Source organism: Melanerpes formicivorus, unplaced genomic scaffold (assembly GCF_026170545.1).
Source record: "Melanerpes formicivorus ecotype bairdi unplaced genomic scaffold, bMelFor1.0.p_v2 SCAF_35, whole genome shotgun sequence".
NCBI classification, from domain to species: domain Eukaryota; kingdom Metazoa; phylum Chordata; class Aves; order Piciformes; family Picidae; genus Melanerpes; species Melanerpes formicivorus.
Genome location: NW_027142387.1, coordinates 5,084,116 through 5,104,647, shown reverse-complemented (window position 1 = coordinate 5,104,647; position 20,532 = coordinate 5,084,116). Strand labels below are relative to the sequence as shown.

The 20,532-nt window shown below is 49.4% G+C and overlaps 1 protein-coding gene across 5 annotated transcripts in view; it reads left to right on the top strand.

The window, feature by feature from the left end:
- Positions 1-18,097, top strand: part of ADAM22 (ADAM metallopeptidase domain 22) — a 79,325-nt gene extending 61,228 nt beyond the window's left edge. Inside the window, exons 27-33 of one of the 5 annotated variants that reach the window (XM_068156930.1) lie at positions 924-1,118; positions 2,320-2,420; positions 3,573-3,639; positions 6,894-7,004; positions 9,434-9,520; positions 15,667-15,790; positions 16,997-18,097. In XM_068156930.1, coding sequence (XP_068013031.1) covers positions 924-1,118; positions 2,320-2,420; positions 3,573-3,639; positions 6,894-7,004; positions 9,434-9,520; positions 15,667-15,790; positions 16,997-17,017 — 706 coding nt within the window. In that variant the 3' untranslated portion in view covers positions 17,018-18,097. The remainder of the gene's footprint in view (positions 1-923; positions 1,119-2,319; positions 2,421-3,572; positions 3,640-6,893; positions 7,005-9,433; positions 9,521-15,666; positions 15,791-16,996) is intronic. The other 4 variants (XM_068156928.1, XM_068156926.1, XM_068156929.1 and 1 more) reach the window with 4 other exon arrangements.
- Positions 18,098-20,532: the final 2,435 nt, after the last annotated feature.

The following is a 20,532-nucleotide window of genomic DNA, read 5'->3' as shown; positions in this document are numbered from 1 at the left end:
AGACCATTCACTTTGATAAACTCTGATCATGGTGTTCAGTGAAATCTTCCTCAGTTCCCTCCCCAACCCCACATCAAGAAACGTGTGGCCATTGCACCTTAGGCCATGGTTTAAGGGCTGTGGTGGTGTTGGGTTGATGGATGGACTGGGTGATCTTAGAGGGCTTTTCAAACCCAAACAATTCTGTGATCAGAGGGTCACCCAATTTTCCACATGGGAAGCACAGGAGGGGTTTGAAGACCTTAGAGCTGCATTTCAGTATCTGAAGGGGATCTGTAGGAAGGCTGAGGAGGGACTTTTCGAAAGGGCCTGTGGGGATAGGACAAGGAGCAATGGTTTGGAACTGGAGCAGGGCAGATTTAGGTTGGACATCAAGAGGAAGTTCTGCACCATGACAGTGGGGCGACACTGGAACAGGTTGCCCAGAGGTGTGGTTGAGGCCTCAGCCCTAGGGTCATTCAAGATCACACTTGGTCTGTCCCTGAGTAGCCTGCTCTAGCTGGAAGTGTCCCTGCTGACTGCAGTGGGGCTGGACAAGCTGACCTTTGAGGTTCTCTTCCAACTGATGTTATCTGTGAATTCCTCCCAGCTGGGTGCATTAGTGGTGGTTACCAGCTTCTCAAGGGCTTCCTCCCTGCTGGGTGCATTGGTGGTGGTTACCAGCTTCTCAAGGGCTTCCTCCCTGCTGGGTGCATTGGTGGTGGTTACCAGCTTCTCAAGGGCTTCCTGCCTGCTGGGTGCATTGGTGGTGGTTACCAGCTTCTCAAGGGCTTCCTCCCTGCTGGGTACACTGTGGCTGGCTGGTCAACAGCTTCTCAAAAGCTTCTGACCGTGCTTCTTGCTTTCAAACCACTACTGGTGCACATCTCAGCATGCTGTGGTGCCCCCCAAGCTCTCTGACTCTGCACTTTGTTGTGCTCCAGACAAATGCCTCAGGGTGACTATGTGAAGAAGCCTGGTGAGGCTGACTCCTTCTACAGCGACATGCCCCCCGGGGTCAGCACCAACTCCGCGTCCAGCTCGAAGAAGAGGTCTGCTTTTCTGTCGCATTTTCAGCTCTCCACCTGTTCCATCACACATTATTCCATTAGTCAGAACATTTCATTGTTTTGCAGCAGGTTCGAGTCTTTCTTCTCTCTTGGGGGAGTGTTGGAGACGGGGTCCTTTGTGCTTTGATTGCCGATTCTTCTCCCCAGGCCCTTGGTGCTTCGGAGGTTGATTCTTCTCCCAAGCCCTGACCCTGCTGAGCAGTACAAAGAGGCCAGAAGAAATAAGTTTCCCACTCTAACCCAATTTTCAGTCCATCAGATTTTTATCATCTCCCTGCTTGAGAATTGTTTTCAAGTACACTGTAGGAACAGGTTGCCCAGGGAGGTCATGGTTGCCCCCTCCTTGGAGGTGTTCAAGGCCATGTTGGATGAGGCCTCAAGCAAGCTGGGCTGGTGGGAGGTGTCCTTGCCCATGGCAGGGGGTTGGAACTGGGTGATCTTGAAGGTCCCTTCCAACCCAACCCATTCTATGAATCTTCAAGGTCCCTTCCAACCCAACCCACTGCATGTATCTATGAGCAATTGCTGGCTCAAACTAAAATAATCCATGAAAACCCAACACTTTCACAGCCATGGTCACGTAATCAAAGCCAAAGGAGCCTTGTCTTGCTTCACGGATGGTTAGAAACTGTTTGGTGGAGATGTTTGGTTTAAACCTTTGTTTGTCACTGTCATTAATTCACTGAGTAGTGGTGAGGCACTGGGACAGGTTACCCAGAGGAGTTGTGGATGCTTCAAGCCCACAAGTGTTCAAAGGCAGGTGTGATGGTGCCTTGAGCAACTTGGTCTAGGGGGAGGTGTCCCTGCCCATGGCAGAGGGTTGGAACTGGATGATCTTGAAGGTCCCTTCCAACCCATTCTGTGATAAAACCATGAGACCAGCTTCCTTCAGCTAAGAGCTGAAGCACATCTGCAAACCCAGAGGAGACCTGGTGTGTGCTGGTATTTGTGCTTCCCACTGCTGGGCTAAAGCAGGGCTGCTGGATGCTCTGGTGGTGCAGACAGACTTTAGGCTGTGTCATGGCCTGGCCAAGCTGCCAAGGACACAGATGAGATTGCACCTTCTTGTATAGCAAAGTGTCTTCTGCTTCCTCCAATTATTCCTCCCAAATTTGTAAACAAATTGCATGTTTAACAAAAAAAAGGGAAGTTTCCATGAATGGCAGCATTATGAGGTGCAGCCTGGGGCTCAATGGCCTCAGCCACTGAGCTAATGTTGGTGTGAGACAATACCCCCAACAGTGACCACATCTGAGCCCTCCTCTTGCAGGTCCAATGGATTATCCCATTCCTGGAGTGAAAGGATCCCAGACACAAAACATATTTCAGATATTTGTGAAAATGGGAGGCCCAGGAGTAATTCTTGGCAAGGTAAGTGTCAACCTCTGTGCTGGCCACCATCCTCTGGGCCGCTGCTGCCCTGCTGCCAGGTTGGGTTGGACTTAGGGCAGCAGCACAGCTCCTGAAAATTGGGTTAGTTAATCAACTGGATTGGGATTTGGTGGCAGTACCCTGCACAAGTACCCTCTGTACACAGTGCCATGTCCTAGGAGCGTCCCACAGAAGTGGCATCTGATAGCTTCCATTCCTCCAGGGTCAGCTCATGCAAAGGAGAGGAAAGAGTCTCTGCACTCTTGCTCATTTTCTGGGCTTCTCTCAGGCAGTGTGGGATGGGTGTCTGCAAGAGCAGGGATTTTCTGCAAGGAAAACTGAAACTGAGGAGGTTTTCACTTGGCACAGCTGCAGCAAAAAGTAGAGAAGAAGGTCAAGCAAGTGTCAAGTTCAGGTGGTCCAAGGGAAAGCAAGGGGGACTGACCTGTGGCTTTGGAATGGCTGAAGCGAGAGAAGCTGACCTGTGACTTTTCACTGATTTAATCATTAGGGACTGATCTGTGGGGTTTTAATTACTAAATCTTTAGGGACTGACCTGTGGCTTCTGAATTATTACATCAAAAGGGACTGATCTGTGATTTATTTTTCCAATCATAAAATCATTAAGGACTGAGTTGTGATTTTTAGGTGGTTAAATTAAGAGGAGCTGACCTCTGAGTTGTAAATGGTTAAATCATTAGGGACTGACCTGCAGCTTTTGAATGATTAAATCAGGAGGGCCTGATCTGTGATTTTTAAAATGATTAAACCATTAGGGGCTGACCTGTGGCTTTTACATTATTAAGTCAGGAGGGAATGATTCTTCAGTTATTAAATCATTAGGGAGTGACCTGTGAGTTTTGAATTGATTAAATGAAGAGGGACTGCTGATCTGTGACTTATAAAATTACTAAACCACTGGGGACTGACCTATGAAGTTTGAATTTTAAATGATTAAATCAAGAGGAACTGATCTGTAATTTTTAGATGGTTAAATCAAGAGGGGCTGACCTTTGACTTTTAAATGACCAAAGCCAATGAGGTAACAACACTTTTGGTGGGGACACCCAAAGAACACCCAGCTTGGCGTGGGGTGCAGGTGAGTTCCAAGTTATTTCACTACCTCTCTTTATCCTTTTTGCTTTCTTTCAGGTAATATAGGAGGAAACAGAAAGAAAGTCAGAGGCAAAAGATTTAGGCCACGGTCTAATTCAACTGAGTAAGTCTGAGCTTCTCACAGCAAAGCCAAAGGGTTGTGTAGATGGAGAGTTAAGATCCCTGAGAAGCAGACAGCTGCCTTTTTGCCCTGGTGGCCCATTGTGGTTGCTGCCTGCTGCTGTGGTGAAGGGCTTGGCTAACGTGTCAGCCTCTAGGGTTTGGGTGTGTGCTTCAAAAAGTGACTTTGATCCATTTCTTTTCTGTGTAGGCTTCCTCTCAGTGGTTCCCATAGCAATGCCCACTGATGGAGGCAGCCTGCACCATCACTGCAGGCTCTTGTCTACAGCAAACTGCCATTGCTGAGTGTATCCTGGTTCAGTGCTGAACTTCTGAGCCCCACCTTGTCTTCACCTGGGGGTGGGCCATGGCAGAGTTAGAGGGTTTGCATCTTTGCTTACCTGCCTGTGGGTTTTAGAGGCACCTGTCTGCTTTGAGAGCAACCTGAAGGTTGTCATTGCAAGCCTGAAACAGCCAGCCTTCAGCCAGCCCTGCAAGCCATGGGTAATGGGAGTCCTTCCCAACTGCTCCCCACTCCTTCCCAGTGTCCCTCAGAGTTGCTGTCTTACTGATGTGTTGGTTCCCCATGTCTCCAGTGCTCCCCAGAGGCAAAGGGCCTTTCTTAAGCACTTAAACCTGCTGGTTCAGGCTCCTGTGGTGAGTAAATGATGGGTGCTTGGGCTTGGCAAGCACTGACCTGCTCTTCAGGACCTCGACCACACAGGAGTGGCCCTTCTGTGACCATGGTGGCAGAGAAGACCCTCTGGTAGCAGTTACAGAAACACATTGCCATTAGAACATTGCACGGTCAAAATGACCCCATGGAGCCACAAACTTCAGCCCTGGGTCCCTTGAAGGAGTTGATCTGTCAAGTGGCTCTGTGCTCTTGGGCTTCATGGTGCTAAACTATGAGTCAAAAATGTTATTTGGGGCCTTTTCTTTCCCCCTTGGATAAGACAGTTTGGTAAAAGCAAAATGAGCCTGGCCTAGCTGCCAAGGACACAGATGAGATTGCACCACCTTCTGTAGCAAAGTGTCCTCTGCTTCCTCCAATTATTCCTCCAATTTTGTAAACTAAATTCATAATTAACCAAAAAAACCCTCAAGTTTCCATGAATGGCAGCATTATGAGGTGCACCCTGGGGCTGAATGGGTCCAGAAAGAGAGCTCCCTGAAGCCTGCAGTGAAGGTAACTGCATGGGAAGAGCTTTGTGCTCCAGGAACAGCCAAAACATAGCCCAGCAGGCCCTTTTTGTCCCTCTGTGCTCAGCTGGTGGGTTACACATCTGCTCCAAGAGCTCTGGAGAACTCAGGCAGTGGGTGGGCAGACAGGGAGTGGTACATCCTTTTCACTGTCCATTTTTCTTTCTCTTTTAAAGAGAATTCCCACCTAGTTCTCTGCTTCCTTGCTGCTTGTCATGGTCTCTCAAGCCAGCAGCAGCCCTGCTGCTAGTGGAAGGAGGCTTGGATGTTCTTAGGGATGAAACACAGCCTCTGTGTTCCTGGGGGAACCTGCCAGGCCAGACAAGGCTTTTTCTCCTGGTGGTGTCCATCCTGGGCTGCATGGCTTGTTGGAGCCTCAGAGCTCCCACTGAGTGATCCAGGTGCTGTGTGAAGTACGTGGGAATGAGAGAGCTGCCCAGTGGCTCAGTTTGGAGAGAGAAAGCTAGATAAAGGTTGGACTGGATGATCTTAGAGGTCTTTTCCAACCAAAATGATTTTTATGTTTGGAGAGAGAACCTCCCTTGCCAGCAGAGAACATTGAGAAGGACTCAACAGTGGATTAGTGAAACAAGCAGCACTAAGAGCTTTGAGGATGCCTCAGAGCACATGGAGGCTTTTGCCAGACAAATTCACCTCCTGACCTTCCCTCTAAGGCACAGGACAATCAAATCTGTTGTGGCACAGGGTACAGCACTTGGGAAGTCCATCTGCATGTCTCCTGGGAATCCAGTGAAGCATATTTGTTGAGATGGAAAAGAAAGGGCAGCCCTGCTGGGCTGCTCTTAGTAGCAGAGGCAGTGTAGTCAGCAACTGGGACCTGGGCTTTGTGCCATATTTGGTGCAGAATTCAGCTGCTTTGGTGAGCTGCTGCAGCCCAGAACAGCTGCCTGGTACAGTACCTGACATCTCCCAGGGGCTTTATTTGTCTAGAGCCAAGCAACAGATAGAGATTCATACCATGCACCAAAATTCTTTGGGCACAGAGCAAACTTTTGAGCTCTGCAGCCCTCAGACCTGTGCTGCTCACACCTTGGTTCCAGACCTGTGAGTGAGGCTTCTGCTGAGGGCAGAGCTCTGTGGAGGCTGACAGAGCTCTTCTGGGAGGTTGTTCATTGTTTCTAGATGTCCTCAACCAAACATGGGGTGCTTTTAGTAAAGCTTCCAACCCCCACCATTCTATGAATGGGACAAGAAGGTCAGGCTTGGTGGGGCTCTGAGCAGCCTGATGTAGTTTGGGATGTCCCTGCTGACTGCAGGGGGGTTGGACTAGAATCCTTGAAGCCTTGAACATAGGTTGGAAGGGACCTCAGGCACTGTCCCAGGCTGCCTAGGGAGGTGATGGGGTCACCATCTCTGGAGGTATTTAAAAACAGTGCAGATGTGGTGCTGAGGGTCATGGTTTAGTGGCAGTAGCTCAGCAGCAGTGGTGGGGTTGTGAGCTCTGGATGAGCTGTTGGAGTTGATGGTCCCAAAGGTCTCTTCCAGCCTCAGCAGCTCTATGGTTCTCAAGGATCACCTGGTCCAACTCTTCTTGGGCAAAGCAGGGCCATCATTTCTCCCCAAGCCTCTCTGCTCCCAGCTGTAGGGATGCTTCCTACTGAAGGGGTTGGGAGAAACTACTGGAAGGCTGAAACCAAAGAGCTGCCCACCTCCAGTCCCACAGCACAGCACTGCAGGAGGGCTTGGCTGCCTTCACCTCCTTGACAACCTTCAGAGGTGCCTTGCAACCCAGTGCCTTCTGTGGTCACTCAGGGCAGGTGGTCCAGTTGGCATGCCAGTAGGCCACAGGTTTCTGCAGTATTCTCAGCCCCAGGGCTGGTGGAACAGGCTGAAACCCCAAGAGTTAGCAGGGGGTTTTCTGGCTGAGCTGAGAACATCATGGGCACCTGGTGTCACAGCAGGCCCTAGAGGAGGAGCCCTTTGCCAGCAGCTCTGCCCTCTGTCACCCTGCACAACGAGCTTTTGTCTTCCTGGTTGTTGTGGCTGCTGCCAGCAGCTCTGCCTTAGACTCTCTTGTGTGTTGTCTCTTTGCAGCAGGGTCACCCACGCATCTGAGCCTGGGCTTGCCCTCGCCCACCAACCCCCGGCCCAAGCCATAAGCCCAGGGGGTTGTGCCCACCCCCAGGCAGGGAGTCGGGATCACAGGTCAGTCTCACCTGCCCCCTGCACCCAGGCTGCTCTTCTGTCCCGTGACAAAGCCCCCTCCCTCCCGGACAGTAGTTTCTCTCTGGCTGCTTGGAGGTGCTCCTGCTGATGCGGTGCTGGCTGCCCTTCCTTCTTCCTCGGCAGCCTGAGGAGCACCAGGACCCCTGGGCCAAGGTCTTTTGCCTTGCTGCATGCTGTGCTGTGAGCCCAGGCGAGCTGTGGGGCTGGCTGGAGGCTTAGGTATAAAGTCCCTCAGACTGGAAGAGAAACGTCTCACTGAAAGGCAATGCAGATCACCTGGCTGGTGAATGTGTGGCCAGCAGGATCAGCCTGAGAGCTTTCTCCTGGTATCACACAGTGGTCTGCAGGACCTCCACTTTAACCTTAACCAGGGAGCTGTGGATGGCCCCTCCCTGGAGGTGTTCAAGGCCAGGCTGGATGAGGCCTTGAGCAAGCTGGGCTGGTGGGAGGTGTCCCTGCCCATGGCAGGGGGTTGGAACTGGATGATCTTTGAGGTCCCTTCCAACCCAACCTCTGGTTCTATGATACAGATGAATTGAGGTGAGGAATGATGGTTCTGTGACACAGCCCTGCCAGATAGCTGCATGCTTTGATACCACTTGTGGTTTGGAATGCAGGGAGCCAGATTGGGAGTGTTTCATGGTTACCAAAAGACCCTTTCAAATGAAAAAGCAAAACAAAACAAAAATGCCCCATCCAACAACAAAACCAGCCAAGCAACAGAGCCCAAGTCAAAAGTGCTGCAGCAGGTACCCACAGTGGTGGAGTCACACCTGTAGTTGCAGCTGCAGCAGAAGTTCATGAGATCCTGCTGGTTCTGATGGCAGCCTGTTGGTTCATCTGTTGCTGCACCACCACTTTTGACCTTTTCTTTCTCTGAGAGCCCAAGGTGGAAAGCATAAAGCACTCCTGGTTGCTGGTAAGGAAGCTACCTAGAAGCACTTGTGGCTGAGGGCAAGTCCTGGAGCCCAGGGCTGTGGCTGCGCTTGTGCGGGGCGGGGAGGAGAAGTTCCAGAGCAAAAAAGGAGCAAAAAGAGAAAATGCTGCCACTTGTCATCAGAGTGGTGTGAAACACGGTGGGGGCTGAACAGTCGGGGGGTGGCTCAACCTCTACTCATCTGAGCAATCCCTTCCTGAGGCTTGTTCCCATGTGTGAGGTCACTGGAGCCACTCCGCTCACAGGGGTGGTGAGAAGAGGCCCAGAAATGCCAACAGTCCCTTCAGGAGGGGCTCTCTTTCCCTTCTCTCTTGGTGACAATCTGGTTTTATTTCTGTTTATGCAAGGGTGGTGACCACAAATGGTTGTTAAGCTGCTGCCATTCTCACCCAGCAGGCTGCAGACTGCAGCAGGCAGACTCCCCTTTCTTTTTGACCTGGCAGAGGGGCAGGAATTCCCTCAGTTGTTGCTAGGGGCTGAGACAAAACAATCTTCTCTGCTAATGTTGCTGGCAGAGAACTCCACACTGCCTTCTTTCCCTGGTTTTCATGTAACTCCTGTGAGTGCTCAGACTTCTGGTCCCAAAAGGTGTGGGTTTGGTATCAAGACATGAAAGGTGAGCTACCTGCAGCTTACCTCTGTGAAAGCTGCTTTTGGTCCTGCCAGGTGAAGTGCTCATTGCAAAGCCAGAGGGGGAGACACCTGCCCCTGTGGTGGCCAACAGTCCAGGGCTTGAAACACACTGAGGACAAAATACATTCCTGCAGGAAGGGCTAAGCCCAAGCTTCTGTATTCATGCAACTATTAGCTTGCAGCTTCTTCTGGTGCAGAAGGGCCTTCAATAAGCACACTGCAGGGCTGGAGCCCAAATGCTCCTTCATCCCTTACAGTGAGGGTGGGGAGACACTGGAACAGGTTGCTCAGGAAGGTTGTGGATGTTCCCTCCCTGGAGGTGTTCAAGGCCAGGTGGATGAGGCCTTGAGCAAGCTGGGCTGGTGGGAACTGTCCCTTCCCATGACAGGAGGGTTAGAAATGTACCATCTTTAAGTTCCTTTCCAACCCAAACCTTTCTATGAGACTATGAATCCAAATCCTGGGATCTGGACAGGAGCTGACTCTGAGCTCACTGCTGGCCCTCTGCAGAGGAGGGAATTTGGCCCTTCATTCATGAACTGAACACTGTCTCAGGGGGGTTCCAGACGAAGCAGACCCGAGGCTGGCTGTAGGTCAGATGTTTTCCTTCCCAGAGGGTTTCCAGGTGAAGCAGACTGAGGCTGGCTGTAGGTCAGATGTCCTCACTCAGCCCCACGTGTTGCCCAGTCCTCCCCCCCATCCATAGTGGTTGGTTTGCCATGGTCACTTGCATTTTCTGGGGATGAAGACATCCTTGCTAAGCTTTGTGCTGTGTGTTCTCAGATTTTTTCTATTCTTGTTCTTCTGCTTTCTCTGTTCCTTCCATTGCTTTCTGCAGGTATTTAAACCCATGGTTCAAAAGAGAATATAATGTAGCTAAGTGGGTAGAAGATGTGAATAAAAACACTGAAGGACCCTACTTTAGGTACTTTGGACATTAATTCTCTCTCCTTTTTAAGAGCTATTCCAGCACATACAACCAACCTGGGGACTCCTAGCTTGTATAACTCCATACAAGTTCCTGTAGGTGCAGAGGGCCTCTCTCTTGTGTTTTTTCCTTTGCTGCATTTTGATGTGTTTTGGGCTTCCTGTGCAATCTGAAAAATTCTTTTTTCCTTGGATGTCTCACTGAAGCCCTGGAGAAGGGTGTTATGTAGTGCATGCATTCCCACCATCATCTGGAGCTTGTAGTAGCTTTCTCATCATTTTATGCCAAGTGAGTTGTTTTATGGGCATGAGGCATCTCTCTCACTAATGAAGTGGTGTTAATTAACGAGAATGGTCATTTATGGAGCAAGTGGCTTCCTAACACACTGCCCCTGCCCACTGCCTTAGGGAGTGCACACTAAAGTCTCAGTTTAACTGAAAGGATTAAAAGTTCAAACCCTTGAGTTGAGCTGCAGTTCAGTAGTGTGGCCTGGTGACACGTGTCACGGTGTTTAGGTGATGTGGAGGCAGAGCAGGCAGGCACTGCTGTCCTCCCTGTCCTTCAGTCACAGCAGGGTCTCCCCACACCCCTAGTTTCAGCCTCCAGGACAGAAAGAGGGACTCAGAGTGGCCCCACGTGTTGCTTTCTGGTCAGAAAGGAGTGTCCTGGCAGCATGGTGAGATGCTTGGCTTCTCCTGGGGGTGACAGGAGAACCCCCCAGTGTCTGCTGTGCCATGTCCAGGTGATCTTGGGCTCTTGCTTAAGGAGTGGTTTGGCATGAAAGCTAAAGGACTTGAGAGCTGGAGAACAAAGCCCCCAGTGAAAGCTGAATGGATTCCTCCCTTGACCCCATACTGCAAAGTCCTGCCCCTCCTTAACCTCAAAGACCCCTGCAAGTATCCCTAATTTCTGTCTGTCTTCTGTCCTCCAAATGAGCAAGGGCAGCTCTGGCTCCTTCTCATTTGGGCTCCATGCGAATCTGGGACACACAGCACACCAGGAGGGCAGGGCACAGCCTGAGGGCTGTCAAGCACACACCCCCCCCAGAGGACCACATTTCTCACTCAGGATGCAGCATCAAGGTGTTCAAGGCCAGGTTGGATGAGGCCTCGAGCAAGCTGGGCTGGTGGGAGGTGTCCCTGCCCATGGCAGCGGGTTGGAACTGGATGAACATAAAGGTCCCTTCCAACCCAAACCATTCTGTGACTCTGAATCATAAGGTTCATTGAGGCAAAGTGCAAGGCCCTGTCTGTGGAGACATTCAAGAGCAGATTTGATGTGGCCTTGGGTAGCCTGATCTAGTTGGAGGTGTCCCTGCTGAGTGCAGGGGGGTTGGACAAGATGAGCTTCCCATGTGCAGGTGGGCAGGGGTGTGCAGATCAGGTAGAGCTGCAATCTCAGGTTCTAGGACAAGAGGCCTCAAATAGCTCCAGGGGAGGTTTAGGTTGGACATGAGGAGCAATTTCTGTCCTGCAAGAGTGGTCAGGCACTGGAATAGGCTGCCCAGGGAGGTGGTGGAGTCCCCATCCATTGAAGGGTTTAAGAAACATGTGGACCTGTGTCCACTCTGGGACATGGCTTAATGGACATGGAGGTGTTGGGCTGAGGGCTGGACTCTGTCTTGGAGGTCTTCTGCAACCCAAACATTTCTATGATTCTGTAGCTGGTGTTGAGCAGGCAACACAAAGTGGGATTGAGAAGAAGGGAGTGTAGGCAGCTCCACTGGAAAAGCAGCATTTGATTGAGTTCTGGTGGTCAGCTGCCTGGCTCCTTAGAGATGCAGGGAAGCTGTTCCAGGTACCCCACCCTTGGGGCTTTATTGTGCCATCCAGCACCTCCTGCTGAGGCTCATGGGCAGGTAGATTGGCCATGGCTTTCTCTCTCCTGCAATGCCCAAAACCAGTGGTGGGAAGAGCCTGTGCTGTGGAGGAGATGTTGTTACTGGTTGTGACACACAGGATGGAGATGATTCCATTCTGTGTGACACCTCCTGGCTGTGGCACCTCTACAAGCAGCTTCCTGGCAGGGCTGGCCAAGGCAGAGGTAGCACCCCCAGTTCCATGCTGCTCATCTCTAGGTGCATTGTTTTTTCATTCTAGATCCACCAAGAGTTGGTCAGTGATCCTCACCAGTCCAAGTGTGGGCAGGGATGAGAGGACAACCATTGGTAGTGGACCTCAGGGCACTGTTGGGAACCTTCCTCTAGATTTTGACTCCTTTTCTAACTGCCCTTTTTTCCTCCACGTGCACTCTGGTGCCCAGTTTGGTGAACATCTCCTTTTCTCCTGCAGTAGCTGTTGGGGATTTGCTTCCTGGAAACATTAACCTCTGGCCACTTGACCTTAATGGGTTACCAAAGTGCATGTGATGATGATGATGTGTTGGTAGCTGCACCACCCTGTCTGACTCAAAAGCTACCACATGAGTCAGCAGGACGTCATGGGCCAGACTGGAGAGCTCTCACCATGTAATGCCCATGGCCACCTTGTTGGTTGTGGTTACCATCAGTCATTGTATGGGAGACAAGAGAAGGTGCTACAGACACAATCAGATGAGAGAGTGGTCCAAACCCAGCCACTAAGGATTTAATGTCACTGAGAAACAGACATCCAAACCAGCTCCAGACACAGAAGAGTCCTTGTCCTTCCCTAGATGAAGGGATCCTGCAACTCCCAGAGCCAGAGCTGTGTGGGTATCTCCTTGGTGTGGGCGATGGTGCTCTTCACTGGTGTCCACAGCTGCACAGCATGCAGCCCTCCTGCCCTTGAGGGCTTTGGGAGACTTGTGGAAAGCAAGGGAAACCTTCCACCTTCAGGGAGCTGCTAAGCTCAGCAGATGGAGGCAGCAGTGCTCAGGAAAGGTCTGGGTGATGTGTCTGCAGTTGGAGGCCTCCTGAGGGAGGTGTCCTTAGTCTGCAGGACAGAACAAGGCCAGGGCAGCTGCAGTTGGAGGCTTATTGTCCAGGGAGGGTCTGGTTGATGAGCCTGCACCAGTTGGAGGCCTCCTCAGATAAATGCCCTCAGTCTGCAGGACAGGACCAGGCCAGGGTAGCTCCAGTTTTCCACCTGGAGGCTTTTTCCCTTTTTTTTTGCCCCGATAGGAAGCTCTCAGGTGGGAGCAGTTCAAATCCCACCCCAGCAGCACTGAGAGTTTGTTCTTGGGTATAAAATCAGTCAATAAAGTGCTGCTGCTGCCTTATTGACGTGACCTCCATCTGCCACAAGCATCTCCTTGCTCCTGCTCACTCGAGTCACTGCTGACTGCCACCCATCAGCCCATGGTTTGGTCTCTCCTCATCAGACTCTTTCTTTGGCTGGAACAACTTGCACCGTGTGATGCTTGCATGTCCCACCAGTCTGTCTCAGCACCGTGTCTGTGCCTTGGTCCACCCCACCACTAACAGCCCTGCCCTGCCCCTGCATGCTCCCCTGTGACTTACCAGCTTGTAGAGGTGACAGATTGATGTCTGCATCCGTGGAGATGTGGAGATGATGAGATTGCATCCAGACACTGGCAATTGCCCTGTAGCTAACACTGGCAGGAGGCATTGCTCAGCTTGTACTTGGACCGTCGCTGTATCTCTGGAGGCTTCATGAGGGCCACCTCTGGCCTTTAGCTCTGTGTTTCTCCAGCTGTAGGTGTTGGGTGATGGATGATCAAATGATTGAACTGCCCCAGCAGACACAACAGCTTCAGAGGGTGGCATTCACCTGTGGATGCCCTCTCCCTGGAGGTGCTCAGTGCCAGGCTGGATGAGGCCTTGAGCAAGCTGGGCTGGTGTCCCTGCCCATGGCAGGGGGGTTGGAACTGGCTGATCTCCAAGGTCCCTTCCAACCCAAACCATTCCATGGTGCTGTGATTATTGAAATTCTAAGAAGAAATAGATTTATTTTCTTCTTCTTCTTCCAAGTGTTCCTGAAAGCTATCAATAACTTTATTACTCTTATTCAGGAAATTAGTCATTAATGCAGGAAATAATTCAGTCATTTGGGGAAGTGATTCATTGATGGGGGAAATTTAGTCATTGATCTGGGAAATTTATTCCTTAACCTGGGAAAGGTATTCATTAATTTGTTAAATTCATTCACTCTTTGGGAAATGTATTCATTGTTCATGAGCTTTAGTCTCCAGAAATCCTATTATTAATATATCATTATTAGACAATTATTATTATTATTATTAGTCAATATTATATCATTAATATGTCATTATTAGTTTGGGAAAATTATTCATTCATTCTGGAAACGGATTAATTTTTTTCAGGCAATTTCCCCCCCCCCCCCCCACTAATTGGGGAAATTGATTGGGGAAATCTACTCATTATTATTCAGGAAATTCATGCAGTGGATCAGGAAATGTATTTGTTGTTCAGGAAAACATTAATCCAGGAAATTAATTCATGAATTCAGACATTAGATTCATTATTCAGAACGTGGATTCCCTAATTCAGGAAATGCATACATGAATTCATTAATTACCTTCATTCTTCAGGAGATCTACTCATTAATTAGAGACATTCATTATTCAGGAGATCTTTTCGTTACTCAGTAAATGTGTTAATTGATTGGGCACAACTATTCACAAATTCATTCATTTTCTTCATTATCCAGGGAATGCCTTTATTAATTCATTAATTTTATTCATCATCCAGGACATTTCTTCATTAATTGTATTAATTACTCAGGAAGTTTTTTACTTAACTCATTAATTATTCTGGAAATGTCTTAATTGATTGATTAATTTTATCAGTTTAACTCATTAATTATTCTGGAATTGTCTTATTTGAGACATGCATTATATTATTCTGGACATTTATTGATTTATTAATTTTATCAGTTTGAGTCATTAATTATATTATTCTGGACATTTCTTAATTGATTTATTAAATTTATCAGTTTAACTCATTAATTATTCTGGAAATGTCTTATTTGAGTCATTCATTATATTATTCTGGACATTTCTTAATTGATTTATTAATTTTATCAGTTTGAGTCATTAATTATATTATTCTGGAAATGTCTTAATTGATGTATTCATTTTATCCATTTAATTAACTCATTAATTATTCTGGAAATGTCTTATTTGAGTCATTATATTATTCTGGACATTTCTTGATTGATTGATTAATTTTATCAGTTTAATTGAGTCATTAATTATATTATTCTGGAAATGTCGTAATTGATTTATTAATTTTATCAATTTAATTAACTCAGTTATTCTGGAAATGACTTATTTGTGTCATTAATTATATTATTCTGGTAATTTCTTCATTGGTTTATTAATTTTATCAGTTTAACTCATTTATTCTGGAAATGTCTTATTTGAGTCATTAATTCTATTATTCTGGACATTTATTAATGGATTTATTAATTTTATCAGTTTCATTAACTCATTAATTATTCTAGAAATTACTTACTTGAGTAATTCATTATATTATTCTGGACATTTCTTGATTGATTTATTCATTTTATCAGTTTAATTGAATCATTAATTATATTATTCTGGAAATGTCTTAATTGATTTATTAATTTTATCAGTTTAATTAACTGATTAATTATTCTGGAAGTGTCTTGAGTCATTCCCTATATTATTCTGGACATTTCTTCACTGATTCGTTAATTTTATCACTTCTGGAAATTACTTCTTTGAGTCACTAATTATATCATTCTGGAAACGTCTTAATTGCTTCATCCATTTTATCACTTATTCAGAAAGCTTATTAATTCATTGATTTTATTAATCATTGAGCACATTTCCTCATTCACTCATTTTAATTTGGGGGACATTTCCTCATTAACTTATTAATTGTCTTAATTACTTGGGACATTTCCTCGTTCATTTTATTAATTACTCAGGAAATGTCTTCACTAATCCAGGCAATTTCTTCCATTATTCAGGAAATTGTATGCCATGTATAGGGAAATGGTTAATTATTCAGGAAATTGGCTCATGAACCCATCAAATTGATTGATCAGTTTAGGAAATGGGTTAGTTGTTAATGAAAGTATTGATCAGCCCATTTCGCTGCCCTGGTGCTGAGCCAGGTGCTGGGCTCGGAACCAGGCTGCAGAGCAGTGGCAGTTGCTGAGGCAGTGCTGGGGCCTGCAGCCACCACCTTGATTTTGTGTCTTTCACCACCTCAGGACCCTTTCTCCTGCCAAGTCTCCATCTTCATCCACGGGCTCCATCGCTTCTAGCAGGAAGTATCCTTACCCCATGCCACCGCTGCCCGATGAGGAGAAGAAAGCCAACAGACAAAGTGCCAGGGTAGGTGGCCCTCTTCTACCCCCACCCCTTGATCACTGACCTGACCTCATCTTCTGCTGGTTTCCAAAAACGCAGATGGCAGGTCCAGGACTGGGTGAGAGCAGCGGTGGCACACCTGGAGTGCTGGCTGGGTTCAGTTTTGGGGCCCTCACTCCAAGGCCATTGAGAGGCTGGAGCAGGTCCAGAGAAGGGCAAGGAAGCTGGGGAAGGGTCTGGAGAACAGGGCTGGTGAGGAGCAGCTGAGGGAGCTGGGGGTGTTTAGTGTGGAGAAGAGGAGGCTGAGGGGAGACCTCATTGCTCTCTACAGCTCCCTGAAGGGAAGCTGGAGCCAGGTGGGGCTTGGGCTCTTCTCCCTAGGAACAAGGGACAACTTGACCCCGGGGAGGTTTAAGTTGGACACGAGAAGAACCTTTTTGACTGAAAGGGCACAGGCTGCCCAGGGAGGTGGCTGAATGCCCATCCCTGGAGGTGTTCCCAGAGGAAGAGAGGTGGTGCTGAGGGCCATGGCTTAGCCCCAGCCTTGGCAGAGTTAGAGAATAGTTGGGCTGGGTGATCTGAAAGGGCTTTGCCAACCAAAGCCATTCCATGATTCTGTGTTCCTGACACAGACAAGATTCCTGGAACTGCTCTCTGTCCTGTTGGTGACAAAAAAAGGAGTCTGCTGAAGAAAGGCTGAGAGCCCTGGGGCTGTTGAGCCTGGAGAAGAGCAGCCCCAGAGGGAATCTGATCACCATCTGTAAATACCTGAGGGGTGGGGGGCAAGAAGAAGGGGCAGTGGTGTCCTGTGATAGGTCAAGGAACAAGGGGCATGAACTAGAAACCAGGAGGTTCCACCTCAACATCAGGAGAAACTTCTTTGGTGTGAGGGTGCTGGAGAACTGGAGCAGGCTGCCCAGAGAGCTGGTGGCATCTCCATCACTGGAGACTTTCAAGCCCCATCTGGATGTGTTCTGTGTGACCTGCCCTGGGTGACCGTGCTCTGGCAGGGGGGTTGGACTGGATGATCTCCAGAGGTCCCTTCCAACCCCACCATTCTATGATTCTAAGAAGAGACACCCACCAGAGGCTGGGAGGGGACCAAGAGCACAGCCTTGGTGACCCAAGTGACATAGATGCAGGTCGCCAGAGCAGCCCCTCCCACCGTTTGGCTTACAGCTGCTTGTCTCTTGATGCTGAAGGTGTGTTTGTGTTTCTTCTCCTTGCCAGCTATGGGAGACATCCATTTAGCTGCACTGTGCTCCTGGGGTGACATCAGGACTGTTCCCGTGGGACTCAGTGGGACCTCGGAGCCACTGAGTCGCTGCACATCCATCTGCTCTTCAGACAGTTCAACAGACCAGCAGACATGCCTGTGATCACTGGGAGAGCCTCTTCTTGCCTGGAGGAAGACAAACCATGGGCCCTGGGCTTGTTTTTTATCTTAGCTGATGAGTTTGTGGAGTTGATGCAGACCCAGACTCCTAACCCCAGCAGGGGATCAGGAGCCAGGCTGAGCCGAGGCCGTGCCGCATGATGTCCTCACCCAGAGCCCCAGCTGCAGCCCATCTGCCAGGCCCCCCAGCAGGGCTGGTTTGCTGCAGAACTGAGTTGGACCAGAGTGGACCCTGTGGGGAGGCAGCTCTGGAGAGCCCAGCTGTAAACTTGTTCGCTGTGCATGAACCTTCTCTTCTTCGCTTTCCACCTCCAAGGGGTACCCGCCCAAGCCGTAGTAGAAACAAGCATGCAGGAGTAAGAAACGTAGGAGTTCTTCTGGGGCAGGCTTCCAAGCTCTGAGAGGCAACACAAAAGCCCCAAACCCAAGGGTTTGCTCTCTTTTGTTTTTTACCTGACGTGTTTCTAACCTCAGTAAGCAGCCTGGAGATGTCCAAACGTTGGGTCCTGGCAAACCCAGCCCTGCTGCAGCAGTGGACTTTGCCAGATGACTACAGAAATTGTTGTGACTGATGTCATCACACTCCAGGTGTTCTGGTATCATGAGCAGACCTCTTTGGAGATACAGCAGGTGCAGCACTGTAAAGTTGTGTCCCTCAGAAAGTGGTGCCTGACCCAAGTTTTTCCTTTCTTCTCAGTATCTTACAGCCTTGACTGACATCAGCACGCTCCAGATGTTCTCATATCATGAGCAGACCTCTTTGGAGATACAGAAGGTGCAGCACTGTAAAGTTGTGTCCCTCAGAAAGTGGCGTCTGACCCAAGTTTTCCCTCCCTTCCCAGTGTCCTACAGTCATGACCGATGTCATCACACTCCAGATGTTCTGCTGTCATGGGCAGGTGTCTTTGGAAATACAGAAGGTGCAGCACTGTAAAGCTGTGTCCCTCAGAAAGCGGTGTCTGACCCAAACCTTTCCTTCCTTCTCAGCATCTCAGTCTTGGCAGTCTCAGTTGGCTTCTAGGACCATAGGAAGCAGGAGAGCAGCACATTGTCTCAAATCATCATCAGAGGGAGCAGCCAGATTCTGTTTTTCTCAGTGAGGTGCCCACTGTGACCTCTCAGAGCTGCCACCAAGAGTGATTCAGCAGAGTCTTTAAACAAGGTACACCCTGGGGAATGCTTCTGAGTCGTCAGTCCAGGAGGTGGTGGTGGTGTGAATTCCTCCTGGTGAGAGCTGCTAGGTTTTGATGGAGCATTTCAGATGGCAAGGAGGAGCTGAGTAGAAGTGTAACCACTTCACTGTGCTAGGTGACACCAGTGCTGGGCAGGTGGCCAGTTTCATTGCTGTCTTTTCATGGCACCACCTTCACCGTGCTCTAGAATGAGGTGCTTGTGTTACAAATGGGTGCACTGCCACAGCCCGAAGCCCCTGGAGCCTCTTCAGCTCTTTTTGGGAAGCAATTCTTGCCCATGAGGGTGGGGAGACACTGGAACAGGTTGCCCAGGGAGGTTGTGGAGGCGCCAAGCCTAGAGGTGTTCAAGGCCTTGAGCAAGCTGGGCTGGTGGGAGGTGTCCTTGCCTATGGCATGGATTGGAGCTGGATGATCTTTAAGGTCCCTACCAACCAAATCTATGTCTAAACTGAGCACAAGAATTTTAGGTTAAAACCACCAGGGTAGGGGGCAACAAACCTTTTGCCATGGAGATAATAACACCTGGAAGTGTTCAAAGCAGGGTTGGATGAGGCCTCAAGCAAGCTGGGCTGGTGGCAGGGGGGTGGAACTGGATGATCTTGAAGGTCCCTTCCAACCAACCCACTCTATGACTATGACTGAGATGTCAACTCTTGGTGTCTCAGTGACTGGTTGACTGTCTCCCACCTGAGCCTTCTGAAGGTTGGTGTAACACAAATGCTTTTGGCTGGGCCATTTTTGGTCAGTGAGAACCTGGACCCTATTAAAGCAGTTTATAACCCTATAGCTTCCCAACTTGGATTCATTCTTAGCTTCAAGGTGGCACCACTGTAGAATAAACCACCTGATAGGGGGTGGTGCAGCTGGACACCTTGCCCAACAGCACTGTCATCAAGTAGATGTCATGGTGCCAGGAACACCTACCATGGATCTGGACCCTCTACCTCTTTAATGTCATTTCCTTTCCTAAGTGACCCTTTCTGATGAGGTTGTATGTTGGAACATGACAAAATGTTGGCCTCCAGGTGGTTTTCCTTCACAGCCAACGGTTCTGGTAAATCTTCTGAAGCAAGTCAAACCTGATTGAGGGCAGGTGGGTGCCCACAGAGCTTCTGGAGCAGGCCACTCACTTGGAATGGCCTTGAGCACTCCTGCTGTACTGACAGCTGAAGGGTGTGGAGAGTAGCTCCATGGACAAGGACCTGGGAGTGCTGGGGGATAAGAAGTTCCCCAGGTGCCAGCAATGTGCCCTCATGGCCAAGAAGGCCAGAGGTGTGCTGGGGTGCATGAAGAGTGTTGCCAGCAGGGCAAGGGAGGTTCTGCTCTCCCTCTACTATCCCCTGGTGAATCCACATCTGGAGTGTTGTGTCTAGTTCTGGGCTCTCCAGTTCAAGGACAGGGAACTGCTAGAGAGAGTGCCACAGAGGCTATGAAGATGCTGAGGGGCCTGGAGCATCTCTGTGAGGAGCAAAGGCTGGAGGTCTCTTCCAACCTGGTTGATTCTGTGAAGAAGGCCAACGGTGTGCTGGGGTGCATGAAGAAGAGTGTGGCCAGCAGGGCAAGGGAGGGTTTCCTGCCCCTCTGTTCTGCCTTGGTGAGGCCACACCTGGAGTGCTGGGTCCAGTTCTGGGCTCCCCAGTTCAAGAGAGACAGGGAACTGCTGGAGAGAGTCCTGTGCAAGGATACAAAGGTGCTGAGGGGCCTGGAGCATCTCTGTGAGGAGCAAAGGCTAAGAGCCCTGCAGCTGCTGAGCCTGGGGCAGGGCAGCCCCAGAAGGGATCTGATCAATGCTCAGCAAGAGCTAAAGGGTGAGGGGCAAGAGGATGGGGCTGGGCTCTTGTCAGTGGTGCCCAGTGACAGGACAAGGGGCAATGGACACAAACTGGAACCGAGGAGGTTTCACTTGAACTTAAGGAGAAACTTGTTTGGTGTAAGGATGCCGGAGCCCTGGAGCAGGCTTCTAAACCCCATTGTGATCCTGGGCAAGCTGCTGTGAGTACCCCTGCTGGAGCAGGGGGGTTGGACTGGATGATCTCTAGAGGCCCTTCCAAACCACATCATGCTGGGATTCTGTACCTTTGGCAAAGATTTGAGTGTAGGATTAAAGGTGGTAGCACAAAGCTCTCTTCTCCTCCCTTCTCCTCCCTTCTCTCTTTTGTCCCTTCTCCCTTTCTTCC